Source organism: Ictalurus punctatus, chromosome 24 (genome assembly GCF_001660625.3).
Source record: "Ictalurus punctatus breed USDA103 chromosome 24, Coco_2.0, whole genome shotgun sequence".
Lineage (NCBI taxonomy): Eukaryota > Metazoa > Chordata > Actinopteri > Siluriformes > Ictaluridae > Ictalurus > Ictalurus punctatus.
The window spans coordinates 3,188,486-3,208,290 of record NC_030439.2 but is presented as its reverse complement, the minus strand read 5'-3'; the positions used below and the strand labels follow the sequence as shown (position 1 = coordinate 3,208,290).

At 39.4% G+C, this 19,805-nt stretch overlaps 2 protein-coding genes across 4 annotated transcripts in view; one reads left to right on the top strand and one right to left on the bottom strand.

The window, feature by feature from the left end:
• Window positions 1-1,634, bottom strand: part of rhbdf1a (rhomboid 5 homolog 1a (Drosophila)) — a 49,308-nt gene extending 47,674 nt beyond the window's left edge. Inside the window, exon 1 of one of the 2 annotated variants that reach the window (XM_047150742.2) lies at window positions 1,286-1,634. The gene's annotated coding sequence lies outside the window, so the exon portion shown is untranslated. The remainder of the gene's footprint in view (window positions 1-1,285) is intronic. The other variant, XM_017454518.3, reaches the window with a different exon arrangement.
• A 14,431-nt stretch (window positions 1,635-16,065) lies between these two features.
• mpg (N-methylpurine DNA glycosylase) overlaps window positions 16,066-19,805 on the top strand; it is an 11,914-nt gene continuing 8,174 nt past the window's right edge. For both annotated transcript variants that reach the window (XR_001810415.3, XM_017454590.3), the window contains exon 1: window positions 16,066-16,586. Coding sequence is in view for 1 of the 2 variants with exons in the window: in XM_017454590.3 (XP_017310079.1) it covers window positions 16,356-16,586 (231 nt within the window). In the remaining variant the exon portion in view is untranslated. The remainder of the gene's footprint in view (window positions 16,587-19,805) is intronic.

The following is a 19,805-nucleotide window of genomic DNA, read 5'->3' as shown; positions in this document are numbered from 1 at the left end:
CAAGAACAGGTGTATTTATACTGAGATCATGTGACAACTTAACTCCATCCAGCAAGTCATGCTAATTTGAACCAGAAGAAATTTTCAGAGCAAAAGGGGTGAATACTTATACAATCACAATTCTTACTTTTTTTGGTAAATAATTTTGTAAAATATACTGTAACAACTTTCAACATTATGGGCTATTTTGTATAGATTCAGAACTCAGTATATGATCAAAAGTTTGTGGACACCTGACCATCACACCCAAATCTACACCAAAGAACATCCCATTCCAGATTTAGTCCCTGTTATAATAACCTCCATTCTTCTCAAAAGGCTTTCCACTAGATTTTGTGGCATGGCTGTGTGGATTTGTGTTCACTCAGCTACAAGAACATTACTGAGATCAGGCACTAATGTCGGGATGTCGAGGAGACTCCAGGTCCAGTTCATCCCAGAGGGGTTCAGTGGGGTTGAGGTCAGGGCTCTGTGCAGGACACTCGAGTTCTTCCACTCCAACGATTTACTTAACGCACCATGGAGTCTTCATGGAGCTCGCTTGTGTACAGGAGCACTATCATCATCATGCTGGAACAGATTTAGGTTCCTCTTCGATCCGGTAAAAGGAAACTCTAATGCTCCAGCATAGAAAAACTTTATTTCCAGTAACAATTTGAGGGAAAAAGAACATATGGGTGTGATGCTCGGGTGTCCACATACTTTTGGCCATAAAGCGTATGTCCCAATTGAATCCATTTCAGTTCCAGGTTGTAACACGACACAAGGCCACACCTCCTGTACACTACACGTCAAATACCTCTGTCACGTTAAGGTATGTGGCAAATATGAAGATTGACAGGTGGTAAGTTATAGGTAGGCCTATAGGCTTCATTAACTGCGAGAGATCATTCATTCTGGCTCTTCACGACAGGGAATACATAGGCAGCAATAATAATAATAATAATAATAATAATAATAATAATAATAATAATAATGATGATGATGATGATGATGATGATGGGACCTTGTCATTAGCTGCTTCTTGTAAAATAATCATTAGGAGTGTTCCTGCTTCCTATAGCTGGTAAAAGGCTATAAAACTGGAGTGAAATCGGTTTACTGATTTCACGACAACCGGCAAACAGCGTTCACATGGATGTCGCTGCGCTCATCAGAAATAGCCATTTTATTATTATTATTATTATTATTATTATTATTATTATTTAAAATAGCCTGTTTGTCCATAGCCAGATGTGCTAGTAAAACTGCAACTACTGCTCTGTAGAGAAGCAGATCAACTCACCCTCACTCTGTTACAGAGTCCAGCAGAAATCCCGAGATCCCCGACACGCAATACGCGCTGTCACTTCATCACAAATACCGAACACGGAAAACGAGTCTGATCTAAATCAACAACAACAACAAAACAAAAACAACAGCAGCAGTAAAGCCTCGGCGCTGATAATGTGTCTCAGAGTGGCGTTAACATCCCGGCATTAAGACGCTCGCAGCGGTGAGACCGAGGCCGTGTTTCTCACGCAGTGTCCAGTACATTCCCAAGCACACACACGGGAACAGCTTGGGTAAGTTTCTCTGCCTGCCTGCTGCCGGTAATTCTGTCTCGAGACACGGAGCCCCGCCCTTAGCGACTGAGTATCGCTGCGTCGAGCGAGGAGGCTTGACGAACACACGAGCCAATCAGAGAGCAGGTGGGCGGGGCATCATCGTGGCACTGCACACGGTATGCGGGCGTGACTAAGCAAGACGTTTCGGTTTGAACAGTTAAAGAGACATGGCGGCTTTCAGTCGTCGACCTGAGTCTGAGAATTTACCTGTACAACAAAACACATTTTACCTGTTAAAAATATCAGACCTGTAGCTTACAAGGATGTTTCTGGTATATATGCAATAGGACGGTAAATCAGTGACGTCTGAATGGGATTTCAGTTAAAAGCATGAAATAAGGTCTGTGGTGAACACAAGCTCAAAATATTTTTATTGTAATACATAAAATACTCCAGTGAAACCCCACTCATGATTTTTTGAAGCTTTTACATGTATTGAAAAAGTTGGTTGCTAACAAGTTGCTCAACGGTACTACAGAAGTTGTCAGGACATTAAACGTCATCACGCTGAACAGGAAAATATATTCACTCGTGTTCTTGCAGTTTTTAGATTTGTCACTTCATAAATTTATAGTTTTATGGAAAATGTTTTTAAATCAAGTTTGGAAAAGTTGTTGGAAACTCGATGATGGTGACGTTGAAGTCGAGCGACCGTGGTGTAGTTCGTTTATAGCATATGGTTAGCTTTTTGTTTCTGACGATTGTATTTAGGCTTCAAACTTCATAAAAGTTGTGTAAAATTTGTGAAAAATTATCTTATTGACGGTCGCACGGTCGCTTAGTTGTTAACACGTCCTCACACCTCCAGGGGTCGGGGGTTCTATTCCCACCGTGGCCCTGTGTGTGTGGAGTTTGCATGTTCTCCTCGTGCTGTGGGGGTTTCCTCTGGGTACCCTGGTTTCCTCCCCCAGTCCAAAGACATGCATGGTAGGCTGATTGGCATGTCCGTAGTGTATGAAGGAGTGTATGAATGTGTATGTGATTGTGCCCTGTGATGGATTTGCACCCCATCCAGGGTGTACCCTGCCTTATGCCTGCTGCTCCCTGGAATAAGTTCCAGGTTCCCCGTGACCCTGTAGGATAAGCAGTGAAGAAAATGGATGGATGAATCTTGATGGACAAAATGTGATCAAATTGTAAACTTTTGTTGATCACAGAGCTTATTTTTTGCGCTAATCCAAAAGTCTATGGGAAAATCCTATTGGGTTTTTGTCGAGGGAACCAGTGTGATGCTAATATCTGGGTTCCGGTACAAAATGACGTCGTCCCTGCGCACACAAAGTGGGCGTGGTCTAAACAGGATTTTTTTTTAACCTTTCAAAGTCTGTGATGGCACCTACAAGGTTTTAAATAGGGACATTCTAAAATGCTTAACGTGAAAAGTGCTTATCTTATCTACTGCTAAAACAACTGCACCGTAATCCAGAATATTATGTTACGTTCCTCCCATAGAAACCCACTATAAAGAAAATGCTAAACGTGACTTAATGCATTAAGACAATGATATTAAAAGGCCAAATTCCATATACACCTTATTAATAAAACATACTATGTACAGGCAAGCAGATGAACCCAGAATCTGAAAACAACTTGCAAAGTTTCACGTTAAGCATTTTCCCATAGAAAACCATTATAAAATTTCATTTAGTACATTTAATATCACTGTCTTAAAGCATTATGTCACGTTGAGTTTTCTTTATAATGTTTTTCTATGGGGAGAAAACGGTGCCATTGTCAACAGTAGATAGTGTTTATGACTTGAGGAAGGTGAGAGAATAATGGTCGTTGTTCACAATGTAGTGTTAATAAAGTTTTAGTTTTAAAAATTTTGTTATTAAAGAGTGCTTAGAAGAGTTATTTGTGCTATAAACAGCAGGCCCACAGCTTTCAATCAAGTCCTTATACCAATTTTTCAGTTACTGTTAATCCTAGGTGTCAATTAAGTAGTTGATATCTAGGTGTGAACGGGCAAAAATAGACAGAACTCTGAGTGTTATAAATGGAAACACTGGGGGTAAAAAAAACAGAAACAGAAATACTAGCAGGTCTCTGAAATGCTATATCACTCAAGCTCTCAGAGGGCTGCTTACACAAACATGTCCGCATTATATTTCAAGTTCAAGTTCAAGTTCAAGTGGCTTTTTATTGTCGCTTCAACCATATAGAGCTGGTACGGTACACAGTGAAACGAAACAACGTTCCTCCAGGACCACGGTGCTACTTAAAACAACACACCAGCCACATGAGACGACACTGAACTAAATAAGATCTACACATTTCTACATAAAGTGCACGTGCCAACGTGTGCTAACAACACAGAACACTACAGTACTACTAAAACAGGACAATAGGCACAGTAAGTGACGGTGTAGTGCTGACCAGTACACAGTTCTACTGTGGAAGGGTCTGACATAACAGGTAGAGCAAATATGGTTTCAAATCATGACCTTGATTAGCGCACTGATAATAATAATCGTAATAATATCTTACTGAGGTGGCCAGAAGGGTGACCGTTCTTCATGCTAGGGTGGCATTAGCCACCCGTGGACATTCCTTAGCCATGTCGTCAGCATGTAAATTTATGCTTAGTGAGTTATTATTATTAATAATAATAACATTTCATTCAAAGAGCAGTGGCACTGCACATTTTTGCAGTCTTCTCTAACCCTCTGTGGTTTTGATTCAACTAGCTGATTTGGTGTGAAATGTCTGCTACAGCTTCGTATTGGTGGAAATGGCGAAATGGTCATCAAGTAGGTTTGCTATCCATCAGCTCCTGAGATCATTATAAGCTGTGAAAGCTTAAAGCTGTTACATTTTGAAGATGCTGTGTAGAGAGGGATACAGCAGGACTTATGATATTTCTTCATTTGTCTTTGAAAGTATTTGGTAAATGGTCAACTTATATAGTGCTTTTATCCAAAGCGCTTTACACTGTGTCTCATTCACCCATTCACTTACACACTCACACAACAATGGTAGTACAGGCGCTAACTTGCCATCGGGCGCAACTTGGGGTTCAGTGTCTTGACCAAGGACACTTTTGGCATGTGGAGTCACGTGGGCCGGGAATCGAACTGCCAACCCTACGATTAGTGGACAACCCGCTCTACCACCTGAGCCACAGCCGCCCCGGTCTTAAATACCTTATGATGGACATTCATTTTGTTTTGCTTTTTTAGTACAAGTAGACCCTTGGTCTCAACTATGTGCATGGGCAGTAGTGGTTCCATTCCAGGGGTGGCATTGGCACGTTGTGTTTTCATATAGGTGCTCCTGTGTACGTTAAATATTGCGAAGCCTTTTTTTCAACTTTGATTTTTGATGTCAAATTCTTTATTCTTAATTCTACTTTCTTGACTTTACCTCTGCAAAGGCCAGGTGAGTCTTTATTTCTTCACCGAAGATTTTTTCCTTTAGTATTTGAGCCAGGGGTAAGTGCTTCCAGTTTCAGACCTTGTGAAGGAATAATTAAGGAGTAAATAAATAATTGATGATGGGTGGGCTACAAGGATGGTGCTTAGTAGGAGGTTAGTGGGGGGGTGGCGCATCAGTGGAAAATGTTGCCTAGGGTGCCAAATAGATTACGGACTTCCACTGTGCATGGGATTGTTTTTAATCCTGCTTGCAGGGTTATTATTTTTATTTGCGCTTGTCTGGGATATTTTCTAACAAATATGAACAAATTCTGGTAGAATACATTATCTGTTACATCCATCCATCCATCTACACAGCCTGAATCCTGTCTCAGGGGACTCGGGGCACGAGGCGGGGGATACCCTGGACACAGTGCCAATCCATCGCTGGGCACAATTGCACACACAATCGCACATACACAACGCCTACAACGCATGCCTTTGGACTGGGGGAGGCAACCGAAGTACCCAGAGGAAACCCCTGAAGCATGGGGAGAACATACAAACTCCGCACACACAAAGCAGAGGTGGGAAACCCCCAACCCTGGAGGTGCGAGGCTAGTCACTAAGCCACCATGCCCCATTCAAACAATGTATTTATAATCAGTTACATCTATAATATATGTATATTTCATTGAGTTATTACTCATAACAAATGAATATCGCTGTGAGCATAAAAATACTGTTTATACTGTTTCTTGTAGGTTACAGCTGATGAAAGATGTTAGTGCCATGGATAGTGTTGTTTACGTATTCACCATTTGTTTACACTGGAGAATCAGGAACACTATATAGTTTGCTAATACAGGGAACTGAATTTGTAATTCAATTAAAATAATTCATACATCAGTACACACATGCTGATCATTCTGTGAGTCCTCTCAAATAGTACAGATTCCACATATTATATTGCTTGGGCTCACATCAGCTGCATTCCGGCTTTCTTCAAATAATTCAGTACATGCGAAAAGATGCCATGTTGTGCTATACAATGCAGAAGCGTTAGAGTAGAGCCTTACTACTGGCATTGAAATTAGATTTCTTAATGAAAACAAATTTGTTCTTTGTAATTCATACTATGCAGGTTATATAAAATACCAGGTGCATTTAGGAACTCATCCATAAATACAATGACATGAAAGATGTGAATCACAAAATCCTCTCATTTGATCAAATATGTCAATGTTGATCAATCTCAAACATGATAAACAGGATTACAGCTTAAAATAGTGTTTATGGGGAAAAGGCAATGCGAGTCTAAATAAGTGCATGAGATAAGGTTTATGCTAAATTACAGATTCACTCTGACTAAACACTGATCCATTCCTATGACGTTAAAGTGTTTCTTTCCCGAGACACTGAAGAAAAGGAGCCAGAAAGGTTATTACTTTATTGAGTAAGAAGGCATTACCTAAAACAAAGATAAATATCAGAGTTCCACAAATGCCATTTAAATTTTCTTATTGCATAGTTGAGATTCCTATTATATTTGCTCCCAGGGAGTTTCCAGAGCACATTCTGCATTCATGGGCCTTTCTCTACAGCTGAGAGAATGAAGTAAATAGTTACCTTTTTTATTTGTTCTGTCATTAATAACAATTTGTTTTTTAATAACCAAACAGGGTAGCATTCCTACCTCACAGCTCGGGGGTCTCTAGTTGAATCCTAAGTATCAGGTTATTAGATTTATCAATTGAATGCTGTATGTTGATGGATCTCAGCCATGTTGATTTGATGTCACTCTGTAAATGGAGTAGGTTATTGTAGTGGAGAAGACTACCCCGAGTTGATGAGTCAAAGACATCGAGTCGAATATACTGTAGCATAAATTGTTTCTGGGTGTCAATGTGTGTTTGTGGTGCCCTGTGATGTTCTGGCGTTCCTCTGAAGGTGTATTCTCGCTTTATGCCAAGTGGTGTGGAGTTGTATCCAAATAAATACTTTTTATTTAGTGTTTATTCGTGGTCTTTTCAGTTTAATAGACTTTTTTCCATTAATTTCCAACACATGTACAACTCAATATTATTGGGAAATGTTTCTATTTCATGAAGAAAAAAAACAGGTTCTTCAGATATTTTCCTACGTTCCTATCTGCAGAGGGATCTTAATGTTAAAGGATTTTTTTGGCCATACGGTTTATGACTTGAGAGGTGCTGACACAGTCAGAATCCAGGTGGACTTCTCATGATATATTTCAGCTTGGTTCACGGCTCTCCTCTTTAACGCACTTGACTAATAAGTAATGATAATTCAGCAAGCGAGTGCAATAGATTTAACTGGACAATTAAAGCTGTCTAATAAGCTCCTGAGGACTATAACATGGTCCAAAAGTAAGGAATGAATTCTGAGGTGCTGCCATGGGAAAGAAAAGTGTCGAGGCTAGGGTGCAGGTTCTGACAAGCCTTCAATAGCAAATCTGGGAGAACACTCAAGTTCCTTTGAAACCCCATCAATCAGGCAGAGATAAAAGGCTGTGAAAACCAGGACTGTGCTTTGCAGAGGAAAAGAACCTAATGGCCAATAAAGTGTTTCCTTTGCTGCTAACTGTGCAGAAAAGCGTGCAAGCTACTTACAGCTCTAGGCTAGGTGGCATTAAGATGGCATTAGGTTGAAAAGGAAGGCTGTGCTATCATACTTGTTTGGATACACAAACACAAAACGATGAAGAAATCAGACCTGTAAAAGCAGTACATCATCCTTAAGGTTAAGCTAGAATATTGTGAAAAGCTGACACATTTGGTCATTTCTATTATATTTCGAAATGACCTCTTATGGAAATAAAGTAGATGCCCTAATTGACTTAACACAGGAAATAGTAACATGAAAACACGAGAGGTGAAAAATTCCATTTGAATTGAATTTTAGCCTGTATGTAAATCTCTGGCCTCAACTGTACAGGCCAATATCAAATCTCCTCTTTATCGATAAGATCCTATAAAAATGATGTATTACAGCAGTTAGGCTCATATCTGCATAGGAATCCCATTCACTGTATGAAGCCTGTGCAGGTTCTCTCTCAGGAACAGGAAAGCCTGGAGACAGATCGGCCTTGTGGCTTGCCTGTGCAAACGAATCAATGCATACCATAAATGTGCCATTCTTTATTCATGTAACAGCGTCACCAGCATGTTGCAAAAAAAATCAACAACAACAACAGTCCAGAGTTATGTTATTGTATTTCTTCATCTTTCATGCAACTGTTGTCTCATGTGTCACACAGTAAACATCTTCTGTATTTCAGCTGCTGTCATTGAATATGGCAGAGATGTTTTTCTTCCTACCACCTGTGCAGATAAATGAATAGACATTAGCAGAGCTGACAGCTGTTTCTGCTCAGGTAAGGGCTTCATACAACCTGTCATGAAAGACCTGCAGTAATCCCATCTCTCCCTCTTGCCTGCAGAACCTCACATAACACTATGTCACATCTGACGCCAGCCACGATGCACAGCCAAATTCCCTTAAATATTCATGAGCTTTTAGTAAAACATTTATTTAATCTGACAGAGAGCGATAGAGAGCGATACAATGAGAGAGAGAGAGAGAGAGAGAGAGAGAGAGAGAGAGAGAGAGAGAGAGAGAGAGAGAACAGACAGCAGACAGAAGACAGATAAAGATTGATACACTTAAATGATAAATTTCTTTTGTTAGGTTTTAGGAAAGCATTTCATATGAAAACTTCTTATTCTAACCCTTGTTGTTAGAGATGGGCCGAGACTGACCACACAGATCACGCATTAATGGGGATAGACTGTCTTGTTGCATACCACCATCATACCTGTGGTGCTTTCCATTACTTGCCACAACTTGCTGAGAGTCCATCCATCCATCTTCTACTGCTTACTCCTTTTCAGGGTCACGGGGGAACCTGGAGTCTATCCCAGGAAGCATTGGGCACAAGGCGGGGTACACCCTGGACAGGGTGCCAATCCATCGCAGGGCATCAATCACATACACACTCACACACCCATTCATACACTACGGACACTTTTCTTGCGGAGAGTTTGTTCAATTATTTCATTAGAAATGGAAAAATTGGAACGGTGCAGGCCATAACTATTACTTAGTGCTCTATTGCGAGTTAAGACTTTGTTAGCTGGTAAGATTGTTGCTCTAAAGCTTGCCTTTTAGTTTCCTCTTTATATTATCTTCGACTTGTTTCTTGCCAGTGGATGCTAACTGATCTAAATGATCGGATTGTGTGTCCTCACATACAGTAAAAGGTCTGCTAAGTAAATAAATATGTATCTTATGTAAATTTAAATGTGCAGCATCAGAAGAAGATCCTGACAAAGTTACAGTCACGGAAAAAAATAAAGTACAACCTCCTTCAATTGTATGTTTTTATTGATCGGGGCCTAAATAACAAATAATATCAGGGTGGTCCTCACCAATTTCTATGAACAATCAAATAATGTCAAGTGACAACAAGAAGAACAAAAAAAAGCAACAGATTTCAATATGGAGTCCCAACCCTTATTGGTGGAGGGGTGATGGTTTCATTTTGCAGCCACAACACCTGGGAAACTTGCAGTCACCGAGACAATGATGAAGTCCACGTTATACCACAATATTCTTGAGGTAAATGTGAAGCCATCTGTCCAGCAGACGAAAGGGTGTACTTTCTTTTTCCCATGGCTGTACACCTTAAAACGTTCAAATACAACCACAACGAACGTCACATTTTGGACCTAGAAGCCAACCTAAGACAAAACAAACAAACAAACAAACAAAACAACAACAACAAATTCTTATGGTGTGAAAAAAAAGTGCTATAAAAGTTCTCCTATGAGTAAATGTTAATCGTGACATGTTGCAAAACGGTAAAATACACCACATGTCCATAGTAAGACCGAATAGAAGTGTAATAGAAGTAGGCTATATGCAAAGCACAATCACACTGCTATATTTTAATAATGTCATAATGTTATTAAGTAAACTAGTCTTGTATGTTTCATGAGGAAAATATATTTATTTGGTTATGTAATTGTTCTCTGTTCAATAGAAAACCCCCACAGGACCCAAATACAAAATAATGCTGATTTGGAGGAAAGAAAAATCAGAATAAAGAGTAGACTTTGGTTCAGCCTGGCTAGTCAGGGTAAAAACATAGTTTGTCATGAGATTAATGCTTTGTGCCCCACACTGTTGCACACTGCAGAGCAGTTCGAGAGAATGCTGTAAAAATTACAATAAGCCCCAGACAAGTTTTCCACGTATAACCTTTGACTATTAAAACCCATACATAAAATTGACATGAATATCAGCTTCGCAATAGGCTGTAGCAGACACACTGGCTGAAATTGTTCATTCTGTGAATGGTGACCAGCTTAGTAAACTAAAGCCAATGATGCTGTATTATAGTATGTTCATAATATCAAGGGAGGAACAGAAGCACTTTAGAACTAATCTTTGTGTTTATTCATATTTACAATCAACATTTTTCATTGTTCCTTTTGAGATCAAATGTACAGTCAAATGACCACGTGATGTGCAGCCGTAATGCTTGTGTCTCAATCTGCCATTATTGACTTGTTTTTTCTTATAGTATCACTGGAGATAATGGCTTACTGTTTAATTCTATGCAATACAAAATGATAACATCTTTATAAAATGTGCATCAATCAACACATGCTTGTGAGCATGGAAATTAGTGAGTGAGTCTTTTCTATCTCAGTGATGCCACCTTTTGCTGCTAAAGAACTTCAAGGGTGCAGTCTGGTATTCAAGGACCACCATTTGCTGTGACTATAAAGATGATTTTTAGGTACAATTAATAATCAAAAGAAGAAGAGAAAATTCATAAATCAATCAATAAATAAACAGACGCTTACGGACGTTATGCTAGGATCCTCTTGTCAGCTGACAGAGCTATCAGGTTAAAATTAGAAGAGGTTCACTGAGGCAACCAGAGCAGACTGTGTCGGAGAAAAACACTCCCACACTCTCTAGAATCTGACCTCATATTTCACAGCAAAAATTCTAAGACACTTATCCACTGGGCAATGCAGCGTGTATCATTTAAACAGGTCCCACTGCAAATAAGCAAGTGGCAAGTGATCTTAGCAAGTCTATCCTACTATACAATTAGAATAAACCAAATATAAGATTATTATACCTATTTCTAAACATTTGTACTAGTTTCAAGCTTTAAAAAGTCTTGTTCTACTGGTAATAGACTGAGATCCTTTTTGCACATTTTAAGAATTTATTTCTAGAAAGAAGTACAATTATCTGCCACTAGAATAAGACAATGTAACATTTAGAAAGTAAAAGATAAAAGAAGGTCTATTTGGTTTATTGTGATCTTAAATAGCAATCACTATGTCGGTATACAAAATACAAGATCACTGACATTATTCAAGATATTTTCACTTACTAAGATGTCTTTGTTTTTGTTTGTTTTCAGAGGAAACAGTGACTCCAAGATGAAATGCTGACTGGCTATGGATCAGGTTGTAGAGCGGGTCGTCCACTAATCATAGTGTTGGTGGTTTGATTCCCGGCCCACGTGTCTCCACATGCCGAAGTGTCCTTGGGCAAGACACTGAACCCCAAGTTGCCCCCAATGGCAAGCTAGCCATTGGTGTGTGTGTGAATGGGTGAATGAGAAACCAAGTAAAGTGCTTTGTAGAACTGCTAAAGGTTAAAAAGTGCTATATAAGTGCAGACCATGTTTATTATTATTTTTTTTAATATTGCAGGGCATTTGAAGGAGACATTTGCAGACTCTATAGAGCAAAACAATGCAGTCTTGTATGAAATATAAGGAATTAGGATTAGGATTCTCTTCTCTGCTTCTCCCCTATGGTGTGTACTGTTCTGCAGGTACTGTATGGTAATAAGAGAGGGCAGCCACCTGTCTGTGTAAATTATTTAGTGGGTAAATCATTACACATCATGTCTTTTGAAGTGAGCTAGACAGCAGACACCTGCAATGACAACTAGAATTTTTCTAACTTTTAGCTCCCACTACCCATCAGTCCCCTCTGAAAGTATTGGAACAGCAAGGCCAATTCTATTGTTTTTTTGCTATACATTGAAGATCTTTGGGTTTAAAATCAAAAGATGAATATGAGACGATAGATCGGAATATCAGCTTTCATTTCTTCATGTTCACATCTAGATGCGTTAAACAATTTAGAACGCCACACCTTTTGTTTGAACCCACTCATTTTTTTTTTTCAAGTGATAAAAAAATATTGGAAAACATAGGTGTTTCTTGCTGCCCAGGTGTAAATTGATTGTTTAAAGAATTAATATCTCCGAATGTCTACTCTTGGTTTGAGCCCTAGGTGTCACCTGTGAAGACTGCATTTGCTGTTAAAAAGGATAAACCAACATGAAGACCAGAGAGCTGTCTATGGGAGAAAAGCAAGCTATTTTGAAGCTGAGAAAAGAGGGAAAATCATTCAGAGGCATTGCACAAGTATTGGGCATAGCCCAATTTTCCTTCCAGGATTGAAAGACATTTTTGATGGGTCATTGTTGGATTTCCATGTATCTCAGGAATCTCCAAATCTCAGATTGTGTCTTCCAGATCTCTGTCAGCCCTTTCAGCCTATTCTACACTTATTAACTATTAACTTTTAGTTCTGTGCTGTTATTAGCTAGAAAGTGTGGTTTACCGCAGAGTTCAGGCGCCTGGCGAGTCCGAATGAACACACACACACTGACACATATGAATGTTCACAGAGACTTCCAGTTTATTCATTAAAAACAGAAGTATTTATACACATTGTACACATTGATAACACCAGTGCGTGGACGGTTTCTACTGGTGCAGGTACTGCCAGCCAGATAGACAAAACAAAACACACAGCACACTATGAAAATAAGTCTTTTCTAGAGACATGTGCCAGCTATAAGAAAGTTGATCAGCTTATTTAAAGAGGTAATTAAATGAATACAAGGGAATTACATGAATACATTCATCACAGGTATTTGATAGCAGTTCATAATATAAGAGAGTAGATGATATAAGAGAATTTCCTTTCAGTCATCTTCTACCAAATTCATTCCTTCCACTTAGAAGAGACAGACATGTCTGCCTTGACAAAATAATGCTCTTTACATGAAAGTACACTTCGTACTGCACGGTGAACACAGTGTTACTGAAGCATTTTGGGATGCAGCATGAAGATCAGAGTTTTGACTTACAAGGTTAATTCTGATGGCTCGATGTTCCAGATAAATGATGGTGGCCTGTATCCGAGCCCCTTCCATTCAGCTGACATACACATGAAAGCAAGCCAAGGCATCATAACACTGACTTCATCCTGAGCAATAGTCATATGAGCTAGTCAGCAAACTATCCCTATCTTCTACTACCAGTCATGCCAGCAGAGCTTGTGTGTCTGACTCTGGTCTGGCCAGCTGCTACCCTCGTGCCAACTGGCACAGGGAGCCACATTCTAATGTTGACAATTGTCAGCATGTATAGAAGGTTAAATGAACTGAAATGAACCTAAGGATGCAGTGTCAGATATTTGGGTAAATCAGCAATAACACATATTTGTCAAGAGCTGTTCTAACATAGAGAATAACTCAACCAAGAACACAAGCTTGCAATTCTTAAATGTGTAGCTAAGAAAAACTGTTTGTAAAATAGCAGTTCAAAATAGACTTCATGTTAAAACTAAAATGAATTTCCTGGTTATAGAAGAGAAATGATTTATAATCACACTATCCAGTGTCACCCAGATGAGGACAGGTTCATCTTTTGAGTCTGGTACCTGTCAAGGTTTCTTCCTTATATTGTCTCAGAGAGTTTTACCTCATCACTGTCACCTCTGGCTTGCTCATTAGGGATAAATTTATACATTTCAAATTTATAACCTGAATTTATATATTTCTGTAAAGCTGCTTTATGACAATGTCCATCGTTAAACGTGCTATTGAATTGAACTGAATTGAAAATCAGAATGGCCTACAATATTGTGGCGGTTCCGCCAATGACCTGTAGTACTATTATCAAGCTGTATAGGAGTGCTCCATGAACAGCTGGCAAGAATTACTACTGGACAGTTACCACAGCCCAGCCAGACAGTTTATGCCATCCTTGAGTTACTTAAACATATCACTTTACCCATTAGCAGGCAGCCATGTGCCCTCTGCCTATTTCTGCCACCATTACATGTTAAGCAACGATCTCAGAACATACAAGTGTAACAGGAAAGCCTCTTGATCGCTAATCCATGCCAGAAGCACTCCTGTTTAACAGAACCAGATCTGCACTACACTTTGCTTTTGCATACACATGCAGTCTCATATGTACAGTATATAATGTATTCTTGTAAAGATTATTTCCTCTGTGGAACTGTAATATATAAACCACTAAAGATTATGGTTAACCTTTAAAGTATTATTAGTCTTCACAAGGGTGAAGCACCTGGCACCTGGAAAGGTAACAGGAGAGATGACAATAAATGTGAGCACACTGTATATACCAGTGCTTCTTTTCTTTCTATTCAACAACAACAACAACAACATACTGCCAGCCACATTAAAGACTTTGGAAGGGTTTCAACAGGGTCTTTTGAAAAAGGCATGAAACAGCTTTGCCCTCTCTTTTCTTCACTCTTGTTAATCTTCCCCTGTGAGGAGGTCCTCTGGGAGGGGAACCAGCGGCTTGTACAGGCAGTAAGCCAAGTATTTAGAAGTCACTCTGCTGCTGTTGATGACAGACTGAAAGTGACTGCAGAGTAAACAGTTCAGTTAAAGCTCATAAGTGTTGGCTGCCAATTTATTAGTTCTGCAACAACTAATCGATAAAATCGATAATTAAAATAATCGACAACTAATTTCATTATGGATTAGTGTGGTCTATGACATCACTGTGGATAATCCCGTCTGTGACGTCACTTCCCAATGGTGAAAAACGCATTTTTATGAATAAAACCCATCTGAAAAACAGCGGAGGTCACAGTGTGAGCTGCGGGAAAAGTACATGATCCAGGTTGTCCAAAACATGAGAATGATTCACATTAAGCGGTTCAAAGAAACTCGTAAGTGTGTTAACGTGGCTCATCGGGTTAGATGCTGTGACAGATGCGTGTGATGTTAAATGTGTTCCAGACGTGTTTTTTTCAGCACAGAAATGACATTTTTACCTTTATATCCTTATCTGTAAATGTTCAGAAATTCACACCAGTATTTCCATTTTACATAAAGACTCGTCCTGACAGCGAGCGAGACTCCGTTAAACTTCAGTGAATGAGCACATGTCCAGGTGTGCGCGTTAATCAAACAGTGCACAATACAGTGGCGAGGCCAGAAATTTTGGTGAAACAGGGTGGACCTCAAAGCCTATTCTCAAATTACATCATTTACAATATGTGATAAAAAATAATTTGACAATTAAGATTAGTTAAATGTGATTTGTTGTTGTATTCATGAATCTGTTGGCTAACAACAAATCACATTTAACTAATCTTAATTGTCAAATTATTTTTTATCCCATATTGAAAATGATGCAAATACATTTTCACACAGGCCCAGTCGGTATTGGATAATTTTTTTTGTTTCAATAAATAACATTTTCATTTAAAAACTGTATTTTGTGTTTACTCAGGTTGCCTTTGTTTTAATTTCTGAAACAATTTAGTATGAGTCATACACAAAAACAGAAGAAACCAGGATGGGGCAAATACTTTTTCACAGCATTGGTATATATATATATATATATGTATGTATGTATATATGTATGTATGTATGTATGTATTTATATAAAAGGCAGCCTGAGTAAACACAAAATACAGTTTTTAAATGAAAATGTTATTTGTTGAAGCAAAAAAGTTCTCCAATACCAACTGGGCCCGTGTGAAAATGTATTTGCCCCCGTAGTCACTAATTCCACAAATCTACAAAACCGCATTCATAATGGGGTTCAGCTGGACTAGACACAACCAGGCCTGATTACTGCAAACCCTGTTCAATAAACATTTGGACAGGGTTTATTTTATGTGTGAGCAGTTTAGTCATGGTAACGGTATTCCGACAAGAACTCATGTCGCGGTCCCTTTAACAATCCCACAATGCTTTGCCAGATTAACGCGAAAGAAAAACACTGAGTTCAGGCAAGAACCGGAAGCCGTGTGTGTGATGTGCGTTGTTTGTCAGATGTACAAATACAGAATTTATGTTTAAAATAAGCCTTCCGTCGGTTTAGGGTAGAGTAAATATCTATAGAGCTGAATGAAGTGAGCAGCTGGGCTGACGGCACTGCAGTGGAGATAGATATCATAGTGTGAAATGAGCAGCATGGCTAAATCTGGCGCTGTGTACAGGAAGTGTTGTGTCGTTAATTGTGCACGTGGATAATTATCGGGTCATGTCCACTCTAAAGAGGAAGTTATTGTCAAAGACCAGTGTTTGTGCACCAGTAATGAAGCGACTCCATCAGCCGGGTGGGGGTGGTGGAGGCAGCGGCAGAGGCGAGGGCATGGATGAAGACCCGACCTGCAGTCAGTACTTTCCCAGTAAAGCTGATAATGGGACCAGGCTGAGATCCGCCTTCTTTAACCAGCCATGTGTTGATTTAGCCAAGGCGCTTTTGGGTAAGGTAAGCATTGAGTTTATTGATAACTCCCTGGTTAAATGACTAAAAGTAGACTTGTAGGATTTAACACTGGGAGTGATGGTAATTCTGTGGCTTTTTAAAATTTTTTTATTTATTTATTTATTTATTTATTTATTTATTTATTTATTTAAATGCCATCTGAAGCAGTGTTTATCAACCCAAACCCATTTTCTGCTCTTTTCCAGCTCCTAACAGATGCACTGTATGACCAAACGTTTGTGGACGCGTTAACATTACTCCCTTATGTGCTTTCTGAATGGGACGTCCCGTTCTTCATTTTATTCCATGTTTGCCGTAATAATGCACTCCAGTCTTCTGGGAAGGCTTTCCACTAGATTTTGGGGCGTGGCTGTGGGGATTTGTGTTCATTCAGCTACAAGAGCATTAGTGAGGTTGAGATCAGATACTGATGTTGATGTGATGAGGTCTGGGGTGCAGTTGGCGTTCCAGTTCGTCCCAAAGGTGTTCAGTGGGGTTGAGGTCAGGGCTCTGTGCAGGACACTCGAGTCAGGGGAAAAGAAGTGTTTGTAAGTTTATATCTTCAGTGAACGGAGGCGATACCAATCAGACAGGGTTTACAGGAAAATACGTGGAAATACTCGTGTCTTATTGGCAGATAGTCTTTCAATTCTGCCCAACGCTAGCTCATACAGTCAGTTAGTCTGAGGGGAAAAATGAATACATGCCAATTTTTTCTTTACAGGGGTTGAGACTGAAGCCGAAACCCTAACATCCTCTCATGCTGAGCACTAAAACAAGGCATGTAAATGTCTATATGAGTTCCAAGTTACGTGAATGTGATATGAGCAGAGCATAACTGCTAATGTGCTTTGCATGGCACTGTAGCAACTAAACCAATACAATGATCACTTAGCTATGCCTCCCCTTGGCTAGTGACACCAAACTAGCCCAGTCTCGTGTTAGATAGCCAAAAAGTTTGATATTTTATCAGTCTGGTAGTCATGCAAACGGTAATAACACCTGAGGCAAGTTTTATGATAAATCCAACTTTTTGTCCAAGCCCTCAAATGCAAGAAAAAAAATGCACAGAAGCAGTCTATTGAGAAGTACGTTTTTAAACATTTTTTTATGGAGAAGAATCTCGCCTCATCCCCGGATGATCAACAGACCAGGTAACGCCCCGGACTCAGGTTCTTCCACTCCAACCTTAACATGCCATGTCTTAATGGAGCACGCTTTGTGCGCAGGGGCATTATTACTTTATCCTGTGAAGGGAAGTTGTAAAGTTACCACATACAAAGACATTCGATACAAGTGTGAGCTTCCAACTTTGTGGCAACAGTTTAGGGAAGACCAGCATATGGGTGTGATGGCCAGGTTTCCATAACCCTTTGGCCATACTGTATAGTGTGTTTAGTGTTCTTAACAGCTCATTAACAGCCCTTCCTGAATTGAAGTGGGTGTGTTAGAGCTGGGAAAATACCAAAATGCATTGCACCCCGGTCCTGAGGGTACTCCAGGACCAGGATTGGGACCCTGTGTACCAGAGCTTTGAAGCATATATCGAAAAGGTTGGGCACATTCAGGTTCTGTATCAAAGGGATTATTGCTTTCCTTTAACATCATCAATAATGATGAATATAAGCTTTGTTTAGGGATTGCTTTGAGAATAGGTACATGTTTTGGCAGTTTTCGAGTAGTCTATACTCTGTACAAACCATGTACGCATATACTGACTCACAAAGCCTGCCCATTTAAAGAAACACTGTCACTTTCACACAATCTTACAGACATGATTGCATCAATGACCTATTGAGTTAAGCAACTCAACTTAAGCGCTTAAGTTTAAGTGCACGAGCTATTTCTATATCTACAAAGCAAAAATCGCATCCAAAAACAATATCCACTCTGCCATGGATGCACAAACCGAAACGGAGAGTTGAGGTGAAATTATTTCATGCCAGATCTTCATGTGTATATGTAGATCTATCTATCTATCGACCTACCTTACCTATCTAGCACACTACCTAAACAACCAGTCTAGAGAAGCATGCCTATTTGTTATAAAGCATTAACATAGACTATAAAGCATTAACATCCCCCTTGTCCTGCATATTGTAGTGTTTTCCTTGAAGTGGGTGTGTTAGAGCAGTACAAGGGGAACCCCAGAACCAAGGTCGGGAACATGGGCTTATGAGACAGCACAAAATTCAGAGGACAGTGACATATTTTTGCATCTGTTACACCATATGACGATTAAATTGTAGGTGACCTAAGAAATAAAGCGCTCTTCTGTCTGCAGAAAAGGTGCAAGGTGATTTCCCTCGAGTTCTGATCCAAATGCATTCCAGGGCTTCAGATCAGAAAATCATGCACACTCAGAGCACAGTCATGTTTTATGGCAATTCTCTGAATTTGATGAACAGATAAAGAAGATCTACACAAACGATTCCTGCATCCTGCACGTGTAAGACAAGGTCAAGCGTCTTGTTCATCTTTGCTTATAAAAATGATCTGTCATTGGGTGGAAATCAACAGAATTATGTTTCAAATCTAAACTTACAAAGCTGTTAAAAACATGTTTTGACACAAAAGCTACATATCATGTTAAAATCAAGTAGAAAATGATGCAAAGAGAAATCTGATTACTATTAAATGTGCATGAGGTAGGTTTGTGTCATAGAGCCCGGGCTAGGTCGATGTTCCCAGAGGTCCCAACTTGGAATTTTGAGCTGAATGACCGGTCCATTGCACTTTTTTAAAATTGTTTTTCAGAGTTGCGAGTACTATGGATTCTGGCATTTTCTGGCATCACCACATATATTATAAAATATTGGAGTTAAAATCTGAGGTGTCTAAACTTTTTCCCCTCAAGAATAAGTCTTTCCCCACACAAAGGTAACAGGTATGGTATGCTAATGAAAGATAGTTCATTCACAAATATCTTGATGGCTATTGCTACCACATTATGGAAAAGAAAACTGATGTGCTTTGTCAAGTTAAATTTATCTATAAAGTGCATTTAAAGAGAGCAGCAATTGATCCAAAGTGCTGTACAAAACATTCAAATTCACCACATTAATTAACATTATAACACAAAGAATAAAAAGAGTTAAAGGTGGTGCAGACCTCGCGTGAAAAGGGAGACTGTTGTAAAGTTTGGGACCGACCACAGAAAAGGCTCGATCACTTTTCATCTTAGTTCGACGACGGGGGATGGATAAAAGAAGTTGATTGCAT